Source organism: Carcharhinus amblyrhynchos, chromosome 23, assembly GCF_965287045.1.
Source record: "Carcharhinus amblyrhynchos chromosome 23, sCarAmb.v2.hapA, whole genome shotgun sequence".
NCBI classification, from domain to species: domain Eukaryota; kingdom Metazoa; phylum Chordata; class Chondrichthyes; order Carcharhiniformes; family Carcharhinidae; genus Carcharhinus; species Carcharhinus amblyrhynchos.
The window spans coordinates 14283916-14303791 of record NC_137346.1 but is presented as its reverse complement, the minus strand read 5'-3'; the positions used below and the strand labels follow the sequence as shown (position 1 = coordinate 14303791).

The 19876-nt window shown below is 42.5% G+C and overlaps 1 protein-coding gene across 1 annotated transcript in view; it reads left to right on the top strand.

Annotated features, from left to right (window-relative positions):
* vps53 (VPS53 subunit of GARP complex) overlaps positions 1 to 19876 on the top strand; it is a 276635-nt gene that overhangs the window by 16960 nt on the left and 239799 nt on the right. The window contains exon 4 of the mRNA XM_080210682.1: positions 12372 to 12438. Coding sequence (XP_080066808.1) covers positions 12372 to 12438 — 67 coding nt within the window. The remainder of the gene's footprint in view (positions 1 to 12371; positions 12439 to 19876) is intronic.

The window sequence follows — 19876 nt, the reverse complement described above, 5'->3', positions numbered from 1 at the left end:
AGATACAAGGTCAGCATTTTCAACACAGATCCTTGTGCGACATCACTAGCCACACCCTACCAATTAGAGGACCTGCCCATGACCTCTGCTTTCTGTCTCCTAACCAGGGCAATAATTTTCTGCTAATTCCATGAGTGTCCTTTTGCTAATAGCCTCCCACGTGGAGGTGAGGTGACGGCTCGAGGAGGCGATGGCCCTGTGTTATTAGTCTAGACTATTAATCCAGAAACTCAGCTAATATTTCGGGGACCTGGATTCAAATCCTGCCACGGAATTTGAATTCAATAAAAAAAAAGTCTGGAATTAAAAATCTACTGATGACTTTTGTCGATTGTCGGAAAAACCCATCTGGTTAACAAATGTCCTTTAGGGAAGGAAATCTGCCGTCTTTATCTGGTTTGGCCTACATGTGACTGCAGAGCCACAGCAACTGCCCTTGGCAATTAGGGATGGACAATAAATGCTGGCCAGCCAGTGACACCCATGACCTGTAAATGAATAAAAAAAGTGGAACTTTATCAAGTGTTTTCCAGCAGTTCATATAAATAATATCCATAGATATTCTGATATTCCCCTGTCCAATATCTCCAATATTCCTTTGTCCATCCCCTTTGAAAAAACAGCCTGATTTGTCAGGCAAGATCTTTACAGATCAATGCTGGCATTCTGAATGAGCTTGAAAGAATTTACATGGTTTACACACACTGTCCTAAAATATAGATTCTTCCAGCAAAGTTGAGCTACGTTATCTATAATTCCTGGCTTCCCTCCTTGCCATTCTTAAATTCTTAGGGCAGCGTGATGGTACAGTGGTTATCACTGCTGCTTCACAGTGCCAGGGTTTGATTCCCGGCTTGGGTCGTTGTGCAGAGTTTGCACATCCTCCCCGTGTCTGCATGGGTTTCCTCCAGGTGCTCTGGTTTCCTCCCACAATCTGAAAGACGTGCTGGTTAAGTGGATTGGCCGTGCTAAATTATCCCTCGGTATACCTGAACAGGCGCCAAAGTGTGGTGACTCGTGGATTTTCACAGTAACATCATTGCAGTGTCAATGTGACCCTAAGAAGTAAAATTAAAACTTAAATAGTGGAGTGATTTTCCAGTCGAAAGGACCAGTTTGTGAATTGAGGGACATTTGGAAAATCACAGTCAGGGCATCTCCAATGTTTTCACCTTCCTTTAATACTCTAGCACGGAAACCATCTGATCCTCAGAAGTTTCCACTCTCCAGTGCCATTATTATCTTCATTAGTTGTTTTACACATTCAAAGCCAGGCCTTGTTATTAAACTGCAATTAATATGACTCTTCTAAAGACAAATTTCAGAATAATTTAAGAATGTGTAATAGATTTTTTTTGACAGTTTACATTCCATGGTTCTGCTTTTATACTAGGTAGCATCATTTTCTATGATCATTCTGCAGTGTCAATCCCCTTTAATGTTTGTTTAGTGTGTTTGTTTAGTGGTCTGTTCTAGAACTGCAAACAGTTGTATGATGCTGCCAGCTTAAGGCACAAAAAAGGATTTTACTTTCAGTAACAAAGAAATGATTGTCAAATTTGAGCTTTAGTGTAATTCCTGTTGAATATGGAAAAATCCAGTTTTGTTGCTTAAAAATTATTAAATTCAAGGAATTTGTGGAATCATGATTGTAATTTTTCACTTAAATTGCACATTTGCATGTGATGTGGATTTAACCTTATCTGTTGAAGCATTTTCTGAATAAAATTTTACTTGCCTGTGACACCCTTTTTGAAAAAGAATTGACCCTTTCTCTATGTGAAATGGTGCCTACCATATCTGAAAATCAACTCAGGATTTATCTTTGTAAGATCATAAATGTTATGATCTCCAAGCCCAGTTAGCGCATCTTGCGTGTGAACATTTTGGCAGTTGGATAAACAGCTGAAAAAGAAACCTGATTCAGCCACAACTTGAAGCCGTCACAAGAATATTAACTCGGTGGAGAAACGGTGGACCTATTTGTGCCTCCTTATTTAGGCATTGCGAACAGATCAAAGTGAGCCTTTCAAGAATAACAAGTCGTTTGTGGAATATATAGTGTTTTGGTTATTTGGGATTGCAAGAGAAGGCGTAGACAACTCAGATAACGAATTAGTGCACATTGGAATTCTGTTCGTGCTCAGGTCTTGCAGACGTTTATCAGTCAGCATTGCTTGTGTTGGCGTTGCCTCAGTACTCAGAGGTGCTGACAGATTTACTTTCCAATTTACAAAGGATCTGTGCCTGCCTTTTGAAAGCAGTGTCTACATAATTTTTTGTGTTTGGAGGCTCTAAACGAAGGCACTCTCCTACTCTGTTCTAATGCAGTGAAGTAATTTGACAACTTTCCATCAGAAGATTTTTTGACAAAAAGCATAAGAAAGAGTAACCACAGCCAAACAATGCCTTTTTGTGTGTGCAAGAGAGATGCAGCAATTCTGATATTTACAATGCGGGCGTCTACAGCAACAAAACAACACGTTGTGCTTAAAAAGAAATGCCTGGCTGCAAATGAAGCATTTGGATCAGGGTACTTACCATCCCTTTCAATTCACCTGATCTTACATACTCAATTACCATCTCCTAACATAAAAAAATTTTAGGCAAAATACAACTCTCTTGGTAATTGCAATTGTTGATCACTTACCTGAAGAACACTTTCCTGATTGTAGTTCTCCAAAATAAATCATTATAGGCACCTAAAATTCCGTTTCCTGGCTACTGACTCCAACCCCCTCCCTGGCAACAATTGAAGGTTGGGCCAGTCAGTTTGCAACCTTGATGTCATGTTTGTGGGGCGGCACAGTTATTAGCACTGCTGCCTCACAGCGCGAGGGACCCAGGTTCGATTCCCGGCTTGGGTCACTGTCTGTGTGAAGTTTGCACATTCTCATGTCTGCGTGGGTTTCTCCGGGTGCTTTGGTTTCCTCCCTCAGTCTGAAAGATGTGCTGGTTAGAAACGTTGACCCGAACATGCACTGAAGTGCGGCGACGAGGGGAATTTCACAGTAACTTCATTGCAGTGTTAACGTAAGCCTTACTTGTGATTAATAAATAAACTTTAACTTAACTTTAAACTTTTAACAGTCTTGGTTGACTGTGTAGAGATTGCATGTTCTCTTGTGTCTGCGTGGATTTCCTTCCACAGTCCAAAGATATGTGGGTTAGGTTGATTAGCCATGTTAAATTGCTCCTTAATGTCAGGGGGATTAGCAGGGCAAATATATGGGGTCACGGGGATAGGTCTGGGTGGGATTGTTTTTGGTGCAGACTTGATGGGACAAACGGCCTCCTGCACTGTTGGGAAATCTATGATTTGACCCCGAGATGAGCTTCTTATCTCATAGTTTCATCATTATTAAGACTGCATATTTCCATCTTTGTACCCCATCTCCTTTCATCTGCTGTTTGAAACAATTATTCATGCCTTTGATAGATACCTCTAGACTTGACTATTTTAGTGCACTGGTGGTTGCTCTCCCACATTCTTGTCTCTGTAAACAAGGGGAGATCATCCAGAATCCTGCTGTCTATCTTAACTCGCACCAAGTCCAGTTCTCCTATTACCCCTAGGCATCTTGATTTCAAAATTCTCATCCTTATTTTCAAATCCTTCCATGGCCTTGCCCCTCCTTATCCCTGAAATCCTCTCTAGCCCCAGCATCCTCCATGATACCTGTACTTGTCTAATTCTGACCTCTTGAGCATCCCCAGTTAGAAACAAGAAGCAGGAGTAGGCTATTCAGCCCTTTGAGCCTGCTCCACCATTCATTTTGATCATGGCTGATCATCAAATTCTATATCCTGATCACCCCTTCTCCCATATCCCCTGATTTATTTAGTCCCAAGAGCTATATCTAATTTCTTCTTGAAATCAGACAACATGTTGGTCTCGACAACATTTTGGTTTCGACAACATTGTGTGGTAGTGAATTTCACACATTCCCCACCTTCTGGGTGAAGAAATTTCTCCTTACCTCGGTTCTAAAAGGTTTACCCCTTATCCACAAACCTAGGTCTGGACCCCACCCTCCGTTGGGAATGTTCTTTCTGAGTCTACCCTGTCTAACCTGTGCTCCACCATTGGTGACTGCACCTTCAATTCCATGGGTACAAAACTCTGGAATAACCACTATACCCCCCTCCCCTCACCCATCCACACCCAAAACCACACCTCTCCATCTCTCTTCCTTATTTTCCTCTTATAAGGCAGTCCTTTAAACCTACCTCTTTGATTAAGCTTTTGGTTTATTGAACTAATGTCTCTTTATGTGGCTTGGTGTCATATTCTGATTTATAATGCTCCTCAAGTGTAAGTCATTAATATTAATCAAGAAAAGCAGTGGTCCTAAGACAATCCTTGGGGAATCCCCACTGTGTACGTTCCTCCAGTCGAAAAGCCAACCGTTCACCAGTAACTCCCAGCACCCTTCCCCTCGATGACCAGCCTACCCATGCTGCCACTGCCCCTTTTACTCCACAGGCTTCAACTTTGCTGACAAGCCTATTGTGTGGCATTTTATCAGTCGCGTTTGGAAGTCACGATGCACGTCAATTCTGTGGTTATGATCCCCATAGAGACTTTTAAAAAGATACAAGAATTTCCAGTGACTCGCTGGAAGGGTTGCACAAGTTTTAAGACTTTTACCTTAGCAAACTAAACTGAAAGCAACGTTGCTTAAGCTTGCTGATGAAGGATTATCCAGACTCGAAATGTTGGCTCTATTCTCTCTCCACAGATGCTGTTAGACCTGCTGAGATTTCCCAGCATTTTTATTGCCTCAACTCTGTTTCAGCGGACAGCTTGTACTGTAAACTGCAGAAATGTTTTCCTGTTTAACTTAAAATGACCAAAAATCCCTTTCCCCTATGTGTCTCTCTCACTCTCTCATAGAATCCCTGCGGTGCAGAAGGAGGCCATTTGGCCCATCGCAGTTGCACTGACATGCCGACAAAGCATCGTGAATGTAGCCCAATCCATCATGCAAACCAGCGTCTCATCCACTGACTCTGTCTACACTTCCCATTGCCTTGGCAAAGCAGCCAGTATAATTAAGGACTCCATGCATGTCAGACGTTCTCTCTTTCACCACCTTCTGTCGGGAAAAAGATACAAAAGTCTGAGGTCATGTACCAACTGACTCAAGAACAGCTTCTTCCCTGCTGCCATCAGACTTTTGAATGGGCCAACCTTGCATTAAATTGATCTTTCTCTACACCCAGTGTCTGTTCGGGTACACTGAGGGAGAATTTAGTATGGCCAATGCACATAATCAATACGTCTTTAGGACTGCGGTGGACCTGGAGGAAACCCACGCAGACTTCACATACTGACCTACGCTGGGTCCCTGGCACTGTGAGGCAGCAGCAGTGCTAACCACTGTGTCACCGTGCTTTTTCAGATGAAGTACTGACTTTTGATTCTTAAAGGCGCAACATTCTATCACTTCAGTCTATACAAAGCCTGTTTTAAGGGAATTGAGGGTTATGGGGAACAGGTGGGTAAGTGGAACTGAACCACTATCAGATCAGCCATGATCTTATTAAATGGTGGGGCAGGCTCGAGGGGCTAGGTGACCTACTCCTGCTCCTATTTCTTATGTTCTCGTGTTTATGATATTGTTTTTGAGGAAGCGTTCATCCTTCTGAAGAAACTGAAGGATTTTTGCCCATGACAGATTGTTTATTGGTCCTGGTCACAGTACGTAGGGTTAGAATTAAATATTGCTAGCTAATTCATTGAACTACAGTGAGTGCACGTAATGGCCCAATAAATAATAGGCTTTGGTTAATGCGCTATTAGATTCTTTCTTTGGAACAGTAAAGGTGATTTAGTATGTCTGTTGAATGTAGTTTAATTCATTTGTGTCCTGCAGCATCCGTGATAACTGGATGAATATAGATGTTCTAAAATGGTACAAATTGAGGTTCAAAGTGATTGCTGTGTGCACAAGAGATAAACTTGGAGCTTGGAAGCCCATGAGTGGTTGGTTTTTCTGAATGTAGTTATGAGAAATACAATTTTTGTTCCAAGGTATTTTCAAAAGAATTTGCAATTGTACTTTTAGTTGCAAGGCATCAAGACTCTCTGGAGCTATCTATGATAGATAAATAGGTTCTTGATTAATAAGGGGATAGGAGGAAAAGTGGCCTAATTCTGCTCCTATGTCTTATGGTCTTATACAAAGATATTCAGGCTTTGTTTTAGCACATAACCAGGCAAGCAGTAAGGAACAGTGGTTCCTGAATAGTTTAAATTCTAAGTCACAGTTTGATTGTGTTAATTCTGGTATATGCCAAAGTTATGGAGATCTTTTTGCAGCCTGTGCTGTATCTAGTAAATCCAGATTAGTGACAAGGGCGGAATTCTCCTATCCCACGACTAAGTCCCATGGCGGGGAGCGAAGGTGGTGTTTGCCATTGTGAATGCCGGCAGGAAAACACGCTATATCTTCTGGCCCAACTTCATTAATTTTGTAACTTGATGTTTTGCGCCGTACTCTGTAGTGTAGCCTGATGGCTCATAGTTCATTGTCTGATCCGGGCGCCATATTGAAAAGGTGCCCAACATTACTGACCCACAATTGAAGAAAGAAGGTGGATCTCTTGAAAATGATGATTCACCATCCTGCAAGGGGATAGCTTGATCTTGGGATTGGACATAGCTCGGCACAACATTGAGGGCCGAAGGACCTGTACTGTGCTGTGATGTTCTATCTATCTCTGGGAGCACACTATGGCTGGAAAGAAGATGGATCTCCAAGAATGTTCTGAGGCTGGAAAATGGACTCCCCCCAGGACACCGAATAAGGAAGCTCCACCTGCAGATATTTCCCCTACCCACTGCTGTGGTGTTCTGAGGTCCAGGGTTGCTCGAGGCCCCCAAGGAAGGATATAAATGTATTAGATGTAGTTCAGAGAAGGTTCACTTGACAGCTGCCTGTGATATAGGGGTTATCTAATGAGGAGAGGCTGGGACTGTATCCATTGGAGTTTAGAAGGCTGAGAGGTGATTTTTTTTTTATTATTGAGACATATAAGACCCTGCGGTGAACTTGACAGAGTGGATGCTAACAGGTTGTCTCCCTTTGTGGGAGAGACAAGAACTAGGGGACACAGTTTAAAAATAAGGGGCTCCCATTTAAGATGGAGATGAGAAGAAATCTTTTCTCTGAGGATTGTAAATCTTGGAGCTCTCTTTCCCAGAGAGGGTAGGAGGCAGATCAGTGAATATTTTTAAGGCAGAGATGAGTCGATTCTTGTCTAACAAGTGAGTCAAAGGTTATCAGACGTAGGTGGAAGGTGGAATGTGGAATTGAGACCACAATCAGATCAGTCATGATCTTATCAAATGGTGAAGCAGTCTGAAGCTAGTTAAAGGCCAAATCCTTGTAATTCATGTATTTGTTTTGCATTTACTGTACATTGCAATCAGAGCTTCCTTGGTGCCCCTTTTTAGCTAGTGAAGTGCCTAATGTGTTGAAAACAATTCCTGTAATTGTCTCCCTGTTTCTAGTAATGTTCTGGCAATGCTGTTGCACTCAAAACTTTTCTGTTATCCCTCACCAAAAATGCTGATCCTTGGTATATCTGAGGAAAAAGGAAAACACAGCTAGAGCATACAGATCTCTGGATTGTTGATGGGTTTTGCATGTGCTGTTATCTTATGTTAGTTTTCTATTATTGTAACTTCCCTTGAATGAAATATGTGTCTCCCCTGTCTCTTCACATGAACTAAACCATCAGTCAGTACCATTTGCTTCTGCACACCTGTGGTTGAAACTGAGCACGTATTAATACATTTTGGAAGCTGTTAAAGATCTGAACTATGATTTACACTGGTGACCCTTAGTGACCTGTCGGTTATCCATTACGTTTTGGAAAATTTGTCCAGTCACAATTTTTGTCATATTTTGTGGAACTTGCATCGTTTTCTGACTTTACTATTCTGCAAGGTCAGACAAAAGGATATTTTTGTGCATGAAGCAACGCTCGTTCCTCCCAAGGCTGCACGTACATAGCCTGAACTGCTTTGACCTTCTGGCAATGTTGCACACCTTGTATTTAGGAGTGGCAATTTCTAGATTTTAATTCTCTCCTGCGCAGCTGGGATCAGCAGGCAGCTGAATGAGGATATTGTGTCTATCCATGAGTTTTCAAGTATCCACACCATAATATATGCATGTGCTTAATGTTGTAGTGTATATGTTTCTACTTCTGGGGGGTACCAAATTTGGGAGCGGCACAGTGGCACAATGGTTAGCACTGCTGCCTCACAGTGCCAGGGACCCAGGCTTGATTCCTGGCTTGGGTCGCTGTCTGTGTGGCATTTGCACGTTCTCCCGTGCCTGTGTGGGTTTCTTCTGGGTGCTCTGGTTTCCTTCCACAGTCCAGAGATGTGCAGGTTAGGTTGATTGGCCATGCTAAATTTTCCATTGTGTCAGGAGATGTATAGGTTAGAGGGGTTAGCAGGGTCAGTGTGTGGGGCTGTAGGGATAGGGCCTGGGATAGGACTGTTGTCAATGCAGACTTGGTGGGCCAAATGCCACCCTCCTGCATTGTAGGGATCCTCAACGGTGGGGACCCAGGCTCGATTCTTGACTCAGATCACTGCCTGTGTGGAGTCCACAAGTTCTCCCCATGTCTGAGTGGGTTTCCTTCCGGGTGTTCTGGTTTCCTCCCACAGCCCAGGTTAGGTGGATTGGAGATGCTAAATTGTCCCAAAATGTGTAAATTAGATGGGATTAGCCATGGTCAATGTGTGGGATTACAGGGATAGGGCAGGGGAGATCTTGGTAAGATACTCTGTCACAGAGTTGGTTCAGACTCAATGGACTGAATGGCTTCTTCTGAAGTCAAATGGAATGTTGTCGTTTGTGGCACTGGGAATGGAATATTAAAAGTAGGTAGTTTTGCTACAGTTGTACAGGACATGGGCGAGAGCACATCTCGAGTACTATGTACAGCTTTGGTCCCCTTACATAAGGGAACCCCTCTTCTATAGGGATTCTGTGATTCCAAGTATGATCTTCTCTAATATGCACTTGTGTCATTTGAACTGACAGAATTGGCACTTTTACTGTTGGTGTTTCTGTACAGCTGAGATGAGTTGGATGACATCAGAGTTTTGGTGACAGTATTTACGAGATGGATAATTTATCAGTCTTGCGCATCCGTGCTCCCCCAGTGCACTACATGTAGAAATCCAAAATATCCTACGAATCAAGCTGGTGCTTAGATATCTGCACAGCAAGAAACTTCACTAATCAGAAGAGCCGGGCCAGAAAGGGTACAGGTCTAAGGAAGTGGATACTGGTTTCTGGTGCAAATGATACAAAAGATCCAAAGTTTCAGAAATTGCTTTCCGCACCAGTGCTTTCATTATCAGCTGAGGCTTTCCCAGGCCAAAGACTCATCCAATAACCAGCTGTTTTTGATTTTCATTCCATCCAGAATACATTTTTTAAAGTTAATTCTAGTTGTCAGTTGCTTTGCTTTTTGCTGTGAAACCACTTTTTGGACAAATCCTTATTTTTTTTTGCTCTTGGAATTTTACCCTGATTTCATGAACTCGGATTAAACTTGTATCTACAATCAAGATCTTAAAAAAATGCGTTTTTGAGGGTCCAGGTACTTACAGCTGTCTATATATTCTGTGTGAAAACAGTAGTGTATTGAATTGTAATCATAACTAATTTGTTTGAATTGTGAGGAATTTAAGCACAAGGCACATGACTTAAAAACAAAGTCCCATAGGATTATGTTGCATTTTGCTATCAAGCCACCATAAATTCTACTGCTTTATCTTTTAGCTTCACAAGGCAGGATGTAGCCTTTTCACTGGTATCCTGTTTCCACCTACGCTCTCAGATGACTGTACAATGTTGCATTCCACCGCTGCGAAAAGATCTTTAGGATGCAAGTGCTTCCTTATTTCAATAGTCTTCCAACATATTTCATTTAGAAATAGCACCAAAGTATACATATAAATGTTATGTTTGGGGGAAGTGCGTTTTCGGCCAGTTTTTTAACCTCTTGCTCCAACTCATCTCACACCACTGGGATCCATGTCTACTTTTTGCTGGTTGCATGGATCTTGCATTGTAATAAGAGAGGCCCATTTCAGCCAAGATCACAACAGGCAAAAAGCCACCGTGTTCCGTCACCCATAATTTAGCACCAGCCTTCCTCAATGATTTAATTTGCTATACTATGGTCACATGTATTAGTCTACAGTGAAAAGTATTGTTTCTTGCATGCCATACAAACAAAGCATATCATTCATAGAGAAGGAAAGGGGAGAGTGCAGAACGTGGTGTTACAGTCATAGCTAGGCTGTAGAGAAAGATCAACTTGGTGCGAAGTAGGTCCATTCAAAAGTCTGACAGCAGCAGGAAGAAGCTGTTCTTGAGTCGATTGGTACGTGACTTCAGACTTTTGTATCTTTTTCCAGATAAAAGAAGGTGGAAGAGAGAATGCCCGGGGTGAGTGGCGTCCTTAATTATGTTGGCTGCTTTTCCGAGGCAGCAGGAAGTTTAGACAGAGTCAGTGGATAGGAGGCTGCTTTGCGTGATGGACTGGGTTTTATTCACAACCCTTTGTAGTTCCTTGCAGTCTTGGGTAGAGCAGGAGCCATACCAAGCTGCGATACAACCAGAAAGAATACTTCCTATGGTGCATCTGAGGCTGCAAGATGGCTGGAATGGGAAATAGAAATGCTGCAGTATCGGGCAGCTGTTCTGAAATTGAAGGTTAGAAATCCTATTGAAGCAGCAGGAAGGGGAACTTAAATAAGGAGCTACATCTGACCTCTGACTGACTGATGGTAACACTGGGTGCTACAGTAAGAAAGGATTCCATTCCCTAGCGCTGCCAATGCTCATAATTCCCTCAAGTGTGTGTGTTTATATTACTTTGATTCTGTTTTGAAAAGTGCCTTCATTTAAGACCCTCCCTCATGATGAACAACCTTATTAAAAAGTTCTTGCTGTTGAGTTTTAACCACTGTTGCTGAAGTAATTACTGTTCTTTTAGTGTGAACGACATTGGATTGGGCTCAACCCTTAAGTAAGAGAACTCAACCATTATATTGTGCTCTTCGTGACCTCAGTATGTGCTTCACAGCCAGTCAATGAGTTAAGTTTAACATCAAAGTATTCTTGGAGCTGTTGGAGTTGACTTTTTGTATGTAATTATTAATAAACTGCTTTCTTGTAGGTTGCAATCAGTTAAGGGTTCATCTATACTTGTGAATGAAGTGACATTCTCTCCTGTCCTGTTTAGTTTTTAAAAGCTTTTTTTTTCTAACCTCTTGCCTCCCTTTTATGTCAGTGGCACAGTGGTAGCTCTGCTGCCTCACAGTGCCAGGGACCCGGGTTCAATTCCCAGCACAGGTCACTGCCCGTGTGAAGTCTGCACGCTCTCTCCATGTCTGTGTGGGTTTCCTCCGGGAGCTCTGGTTTCCTCCCACAGTTCAAAAGACTATGCTAAATTCTTGGCTATGCTAAATTCTCCCTCAGTGCAACCGAATAGGTGCCAGAGTGTGGCGACTGTGGGATTCTCACAGTAACTTCATTTAATGTAAGTCTATTTGTGGCACGAATAAATAAACTTTAAAACTGAAGTGATTTTACATGAATCATCCATTATTGATAATTTGCAATTTTCTCATGTACTTGGTTATCAATTTCTCCCCATAAAGGAAACTATTTTTTATTAGTAATATGAAAGCCGATGATCTGAGAATCCAAAACTCAGGCCGAACAGAAAGTAGAAACTTCAAAATGCCATTAAAATGAACTACAACTAACAGAAATGATATAGCTCGATGGTAGACATCTGAAGGCTGAGCCACTTGCGTTGGCTAGGTTTAATATCAACCAGGCAAATGCTTTCTTTTCATTCTGAAACTGGCGTGTTTTGAGGATTTTTTTTTGTGTAAGATGGCATTACATTGCCGGCAGTTTGCACTTATCATAGAATTCTAAGGTGCAGAAGGAGGCCATTTAGCCCATTGAGTCTGCACCAACCACAATCCCACCCGGGTCCTATTCCCTTAATCCCATTTACCCTGCTATTCCCCTTGACACTGAGGGGTAATTTAGCATGGCCAATCAACCGAACCCACACATCTTTGGAGTGTGGGAGGAAACCCATGCAGACTCCGCACAGACAGTGACCCAAGCCAGGAATTGAACCCAGCTCCTTGGCACTGTGAGGCAGCAGTGCTAACCACTGTGCCACCGTGCCTCCACCATGTTGCCAATTTCACACAGTAAGTCTAGAATTTCATGGTTGTGCTGCACTCTCCAAAATCACTTGCCTACATTTTGTCGATGTTTTTATAATGTTGCATTTTGTTTTAATAGGCGGTTGGATGATGACATTCGAACCGTAGTGAGAGGACAGACCAACGTGGGACAAGATGGTCGACAGGTATGAAACTACGTTTCTCAATTGGCGCTCTTTTACACTCTGTGTTATGCTTGAAATTCCCTATTTAGTCATTCCTGAATAAATAGTCCTGTGAACTGACTTGACGGAGCATAGAATCAGTTGATGTTAATGGATTGTTTGTTTGTGTGATTGTCTTGTTTGTGCCATGCTGGATTCAACATGAGCAAACCTTTGGAGTTTTTTTTCAAAACAAAACATCTTGACAGTAAGAGGGAGCTTGTATTTGCTACCCCTTACCTATAGTTCCTCAGGTCACACATAGGAATAGAATGTGAGCAGTAACGCACGGGAACACAGCAGTGAGGATGATGATGAGAGGCAAAATTTCAGGAGTGAACAGAGAAAGTGTAGCATAAGAGGCCATGAAGATAGTGTTTAGAAGGAAGGAGGATGAATGCAATAGAGGGGTGCAAACATGATTGAATTGTACCCAAAACATCTCTTGAGAGGGTCACGAGTGGGTGCACCTCATGTAGTTGGCATTAAATTTTGAGTTTTGAACCAGAATTGGTCTATTTATATTTGTTTGTCAGCCTCTCAGTTTCTTGCCATCTCTCCACCATTTCTTCTGTCTCTTCACTTCATCCTCCTTCACTTGTGTCTTTGTTCTCCTCTTTTATCACACTTTCAATTGTCGCCTTCTTTCATTTTCTTGTCATCCATTCTTTGGCTTTCTTTCTCTCCTTGTCTATCTCTTCCTTTCATTTTCACATTTTGGTGGGATGGCGAGCAGTTAGGATGGCCCGGGAAATGCTTAAACTGGACTTGCAACTGTGCAGGCAAGACAAGGAATCATTTGTTTAAAAAAGGGCTTCAGGGAAAAGCCTGGGATCTATTGGCCAGTGAGCCACACATCTGTAGAGGGGTAAGTTGTTCGAAGGTATTTTGAAAGACAGGATCTACAGGCATTTAGAGACCCAAGGACTGATTAGGGACAGTCAGCATGGCTTTGTGAGTGGAAAATCTTGTCTCACAAATTTGATTGAGTTTTTTGAAGGGGTAATCAAGAAGATGAGGGCAGTGCAGTTGATATTGTCTACATGGACTTTAGCAAGGCCTTTGACAAGATACCTCATGGTAGGTTGTTGCATAAGGTTAAATCTCACAGGACCCAGGGTGAGGTAGCTAAATGGATGCAAAATTGGCTGGATGACAGAAGCCAGAGGACAGTTGTGGATGGTTGATTTTCAAACTGGAGGCCTGTGACCAGTGGTGTGCCTCAGGGATCAGTGCTGGATCCACTATTATTTGTCATCTATATTAATGATTTGGATGAGAACTTAGGAGGCATCGTTAGTAAGTTTGCAGGTGACACTAAGATTGGTGGCATAGTGGACAGTGAAGAAAATTATCTGGGATTGCAACAGGATCTTGATCAATTGGGCCAGTGGGCTGACGAATGGCAGATGGAGTTTGATTTAGACAATTGCGAGGTGATGCATTTTGGTAGATTGAACCAAGGCAGAACCTACTCAGTTAATGGTAGGGTGTTGGGGAAAGTTATAGAACAAAGAGATCTAGGGGTACAGGTTTGTAGCTCATTGAAATGGAGTCATAGATGGACAAAGTGGTGAAGAAGGCATTTGGCATGCTTGATTTCATTGGTCAGAACATTGAATACAGGAGTGGGGACGTCTTGTTGAAATTGTCCAAGACACTGGTAAGGCCACACTTGGAATACTGTGTATAGTTCTGGTCACTCTATTGTAGAAAGAAAATGATTAAACTCAAAAGAATGCAGGAAACATTTAATAGGATGCAACTGGGACTTGGTTTGAGTTATAAGGAGAGGCTGGGTAGACTGGGACTTTTTTCTCTGGAGTATAGAAGGCTGAGAGGTGATCTTATAGAGATCTATGAAATAACGAAAGGCATAGATCAGCTAGATAGTCAATATCTTTTTCCAAAGGTAGGGAGTCTAAAACTAGAGGGCATAGGTTTAAGTGAGAGGGGAGAGATACAAAAATGTCCAGAGGGGCAATGTTTTCACATGGAGGGTGGTGAGTGTTTGGAACAAGCTGCCAAAGGTAGTAGTAGAGGCGGGTACAATTTTGTCTTTTAAGAAGCATTTAGACAGTTACATGGGTAAGATGGATATAGAGGGATATGGGCCAAACACAGGCAATTGGGACTAGCTTAGGAGTTTTAAAAAAAAGAGGGCAGTGTTGACAAGTTGGGCTGAAGGACCTGTTTCCATTCTGTAAACCTCTATAATTGTATTTGTACACTGCTGACAGGTAGGTTAACACACAGGCCAGGGAGCACTTGCGTCAGGCAAGCTGACAGGTAGATGTTGTGCAGGACAGGCAAGTGAACAAGCCAATCAAAAGATATTATTGTGACTGCGTATCAGCATGATAGAGGACTGATCAACTAACAGAAAGCAAAGAGTGGGAGAAAAGGGTGTTTTCCTCGTTGGTGGTCAGTGACTAGATATATGCCTCAGGAATCAATGTTGGGACCACAATTGTTTACAATTTAGATAAATGATTTGGAGTTGGGGACCAAGTGCAGCATGTCAAAATTTGCAGATAACACTAAGCTGAGTGGTAGAGGAAAGTGTGCAGACGACACTTTATCCCTTTGCAGATGTTTAGATGGTCTAAGTGAGTGGGCAAGCGTACAATGTTGGAGTACAATGTTGGTAAATGTGAGATTATCCATTTTGATAGGAAGAATAGCCAGATGAACCATTATTTAAATGGCAAAAAATTGCAGCATGCTGCTGTGCAGAGGGACATGGGCGTCCTTGTGCAAGAATCACAAAAAGTTGGTTTGCAGGTGCAGTAGGTAATTAAGAAAGCAAATGGAACTTTGTACTTCATTGCTAGAGGGATGGAGTTTAAAAACAGCGAGGTTATGGTGCAGCTGTATAAGGTGCTGGTTAGATCACACCTGGAGTATTGTGTACAGTTTTGGTCTCCTTACTTGAGAAAGGATATACTGGCACTGGAAGGGATACAGAGGAGATTAACTAGGTTGATTCTAGAGTTGAGAGTGTTGGCTTATGAGGAGAGACTGAATAGACTGGACTATAGTCATTGGAATTCAGAAGAATGAGGGGAGATCTTATGGAAACATGTAAGATTTTGAAGAGAATAAATAAGATGGAAGCAGGAGGTTGTTTCCACTGGCGGGTGAAACTAGAACTAGGGGGCATAGCCTCAAAATAAGGGGGAGCAGGTTTAGGACTTAGTTGAGGAGGAATTTCTTCACCCAAAGGGTTGTGAATCTGTGGAATTCCCTGCCCAGTGAAGCAGTTGAGGCTACTTCATTGAATGTTTTTAAGGCAAAGATTTTTAATTGGTAAAGGGATGAAGGGCTGTGGTGAGCTGAGTCCATGAAAAGATCAGCCATGATTCTTACTGAATGGCAGAGCAAGCTTAAGGGGCCAAATGGCCTACTCCTACTCATAGTTATTATGTTCTTATGAGTAAGCTTACAGGGTGACACTGCAGTGAGTGAACTGAGGAAATAAACAAGTAGTCCAGCAGGTGAACAAGTGGAAGACTTTTGCAAAACATCTTGATAATCCAGGGTATTTCCCAGTCATCTTCCAGCTTCCCACATCTGCTTGCAATCCACTCACCCTGACCAGATCTAATTTGTTTCTGCTCCAAGGTCTCTTGACCTGTGGTTTTCACATTGCATCCCTTCCACTGTAGTGGGACTGTACTCAATAAGTAGACAGGTGGACTAAGAAGCATTTGTGAACAACTCTGGGTTGGAGTGGGAATGCTTCCAGGTGTATCAGGCCACTGAGGGCCCAAGGGTAATGGGTCAAATGAAACTGCTATGGCATGCATGGCTAGAGTTCAGTCATAAGAACTCGACTGAATTGCCAAAGGGAACCAGAATGAGCCAATGTGAACTCCAGCCTGTTGGTACGAATTGAAGGCATTGGAGCTGAGACGGTTAATCATGTCCTATTTGTAATCAAACCAAATGCGGTGAATTGCGCATAATAAAAACAGGAAGTGCTGGCAAAACTCAACAGATAACACCTGAGGCAGCACCTGAGGAGAGAAACACAGAGTTGACGTTTTGTCCAGTATGATTCAGCACACACACCGAGTAGATCATCCTCCTCATTGAATCATAGAATCCCTACAATACAAAAGGATGTCATTTGGCCCGTGGAGCCTGTACCAATCACAGTCCCACCCTGCTTTGACAAAGGGTCGTCTGGACTCGAAACATCAGTTATTCCCTTTCCTTACAGATGCTGCCAGACCTGCTGAGATTTTCCAGCATTTTCTCTCTTGGTTTTGCGATCCCACCCAAGGCCTATTCCCGTAATCCCACACATTTACCCTGCTAATCTCCCTGACAATAAGGGGCAATTCAGCATGGCCAATCACCCCAACCACTTGTACTGAATTGGCTATTGCCAAGGTCTGGGAGATCTGATTAGTCATCCCCCAAAACCCACATCTTAGCAAATTGCACTGACAGTGAGCTAGGAAATATTGCAGACACACATCCATAAGCACAGAGAGGGAGAACGAATGCTAATTAAGTATGGAATAGAACTATGTTTTTAAAAAACCAAGAAATAATAAGATACAGACAAAAGTAACAGACTTGGACTGCTCTTTAAATAGATGCTCCAAGCCTGTAAGCTTGGAGTCAACATGTAGGCAGTTGGCTAATAACTAAATCTCTATTTCAGCTAGGCAGTCATTGTCAGTGTAGCCCACAGTCACGAGGCACATTTATAAAAAATGCCATCCTGAGCATGTGCTAGATGCAAGGGTTTTAGCTGTATCGATCAGCGCAATCTCTTTCTATAACAAAAGCAGGGAATGCTGGAAAATCTCAGCAGGTCTGACAGCATCTATGGAGAGAGAATAGAGCCAACATTTCAAATTAGGAATACTGTTTGTTAGGGCTCTGACGAAGGGTCATCCAGACTCAAAACGTTGGCTCTGTTCTCTCTCCATAGATGCTATTCGACCTGCTGAGATTTTCCAGCGTTTCCTGTTTTTATTTCAGATTCCAGCATCTGCAGTATTTTGCTTTTATCTCCTCCTATAAGTTGCTTTCTGTGGCTGAAGAACCCCTGTAGCTCATCCATAGAATGTTAACGATCTGTCTTCTTTCTCGCTGGAAACATATAAGTGATTCTAAGGCTGTAATTTAATCGAAGTGTTCTGATCTCTTCCAAACCTTTGAGACCAGTGCTGTTCCCTTATCCATATGGAGATGCTCATATTCCGTGAGAATGCCAGTGCAAAAAAACAGATACAGAAAAGGTTTTCCCATTTGGGGACCTGTTATTAAAACAGGGAGCTTCCGGTAGTTTGAAATTCTTTTGTGCAAATATGCAAGCTTGCATTTGCGAGAGTGAAATACAGAAATCTTACAGGCCTTTTTTCCCCTGGCTGGTCTGGTTCCAGAACAGAGGTACGAGCATGGTCTCTCAACACTGCTCTCTGTTATTTCTCCACCTGATGCAAAGCACCTTTTGGGAACCCTTTGCACATGCACGTAACCTCATAGTTATACCCTTTCAATCTAAGTATTTTGGTCTGCCAACTTTGACACTGCAGATATCATAACGTGAGTGCATTTAACTGGAACCTTGTGTTTGGCGAGTTAGAGGTGGAACCGGTGAATTTGGCAGCACCTCGAGACTCCTCCAAACTACTGCCAAGAGGATTGTTTGGGTTATTTATTTCCCCTGATCGGAGCTGGCTGTGGGAGAACCATGCCTTCACCCCACCAGTAGCCAAAACCTCAAAGTGTCTAAAGAGAAAGAAAACAGAGATTAAGTGATAGAGAGCAGGCTATAAATATTTATGGCCTAATTTTTTTTAATATATGCAAGTTTCAACATGCCAAGAAAAGTGTGGAAATCGTTTAATTGTTTCCATATTTTGTGTGCTTTCAAGGGACAATGTGAGATGTTGTAACATGTGATATTATACCACTGCTGAACAAAAAAGCTGAATTAATTTGAAGCAATTACATATGTGTGAGTGCATAATATAAAAAAAATTCTCTGATCTGTGCTGAATTAACTGATGTTAGTGACAGCAATGTGAGACCTTAATGTCCCCAAACTAAAAAGGGGAAAATTCACCCAGGATTCCATTCCTGATTTTTCTAGATATGCCAGCAATTTCCGTAGGATGCTATTTGCTTCAGAGTGTGGTGCTTGAATAACCCAGCATGTGAGTGCAGGAGAGGAGAGGTCACCCTGTTGGGAATCTTTTATAGCCCATTGAAGTGGTGGAGGCTGCCTTGCTAAATATTTTTAAGACGCGGGTTGATGGGTTTTTGATAAGAGAGGGGATTAAGGGTCATGGGGAGAGGGCAGGAAAGTGGAACTGAGCCACGACAGATCAGCCATGATCTTACTGAATGGCGGGGCAGGCTCGAAGGGCTAGATGGCCTACTCCTGCTCCTATTTCTTATGTTCTTATGTAAAAGTTCTAGAGAGGTTGAGGAAAGGATTGCGGAGACGATCCTGGATAGGAGTGAAAGTAATAGGGTAATTGTTATGGGGGACTTTAACTTTACTAATATTGATTGGAATAGCTATAGCTCTAGCTCATTAGACGGGTCAGTTTTTGCACAAAGCGTGCAGGAAGGTTTTTTGACTCAGTATGTAGATAGGCCAACTAGAGGTGAGGCTCTATTGGATTTGGTGCTGGGAAATGAGCCAGACCAGGTGTTAGACTTGGAAGTTGGTGTGCATTTTGGTGATAGTGACCACAATTTGGTTACGTTCACCTTAGTGATGGAAAGGGATAGGCATGAACCTCGGGTCAGTAGTTTTAGCTGGGGGAAGGGTAATTATGAGGCTATTAGGAGAGAATTAGGAAGCATAGGTTGGACTAGGAGACTACAGGGTCTGGGAACATCCGAAATGTGGAGTTATTTCAAGGAGCAGCTACTGCGAGTCCTTGATATGTATGTCCCTGTCAGGCAAGGAGGAAATGGTCGAGCTAGGGAACTGTGGTGCACTAAAACAGTTGATTCGCTGGTTAAAAGGAAAAAGGAGGCTTATGTCAGGATGAGACTTGAGGGCTCAGGTAGTGCACTGGAAAGCTTTAGATTGGCTAGGAGGGAGTTAAAGAGTGAGTTAAGAAGGGCTAAAAGAGGACATGAGAAGACTTTGGCTGATAGGATTAAGGAGAATCCTAAGGCGTTCTATAGATATGTTAAGAACAGAAGATTGGTTAGGGCAAGATTAGGGCCAGTTAGAGACAGCAGTGGGAAGTTATGTGTGGAACCGGAAGAGATTGGAGAGGCATTGAACCAGTATTTCTCTTCGGTATTCACGCAGGGAGACATAAATGTAGCTGTGGAGAACACTGGGTTACAGGGTTGTAAACTGGATAGTATTGCAGTTGATAAGGAGGATGTGCTAGATATTCTTGAGGGTTTGAAAATAGATAAGTCCCCTGGG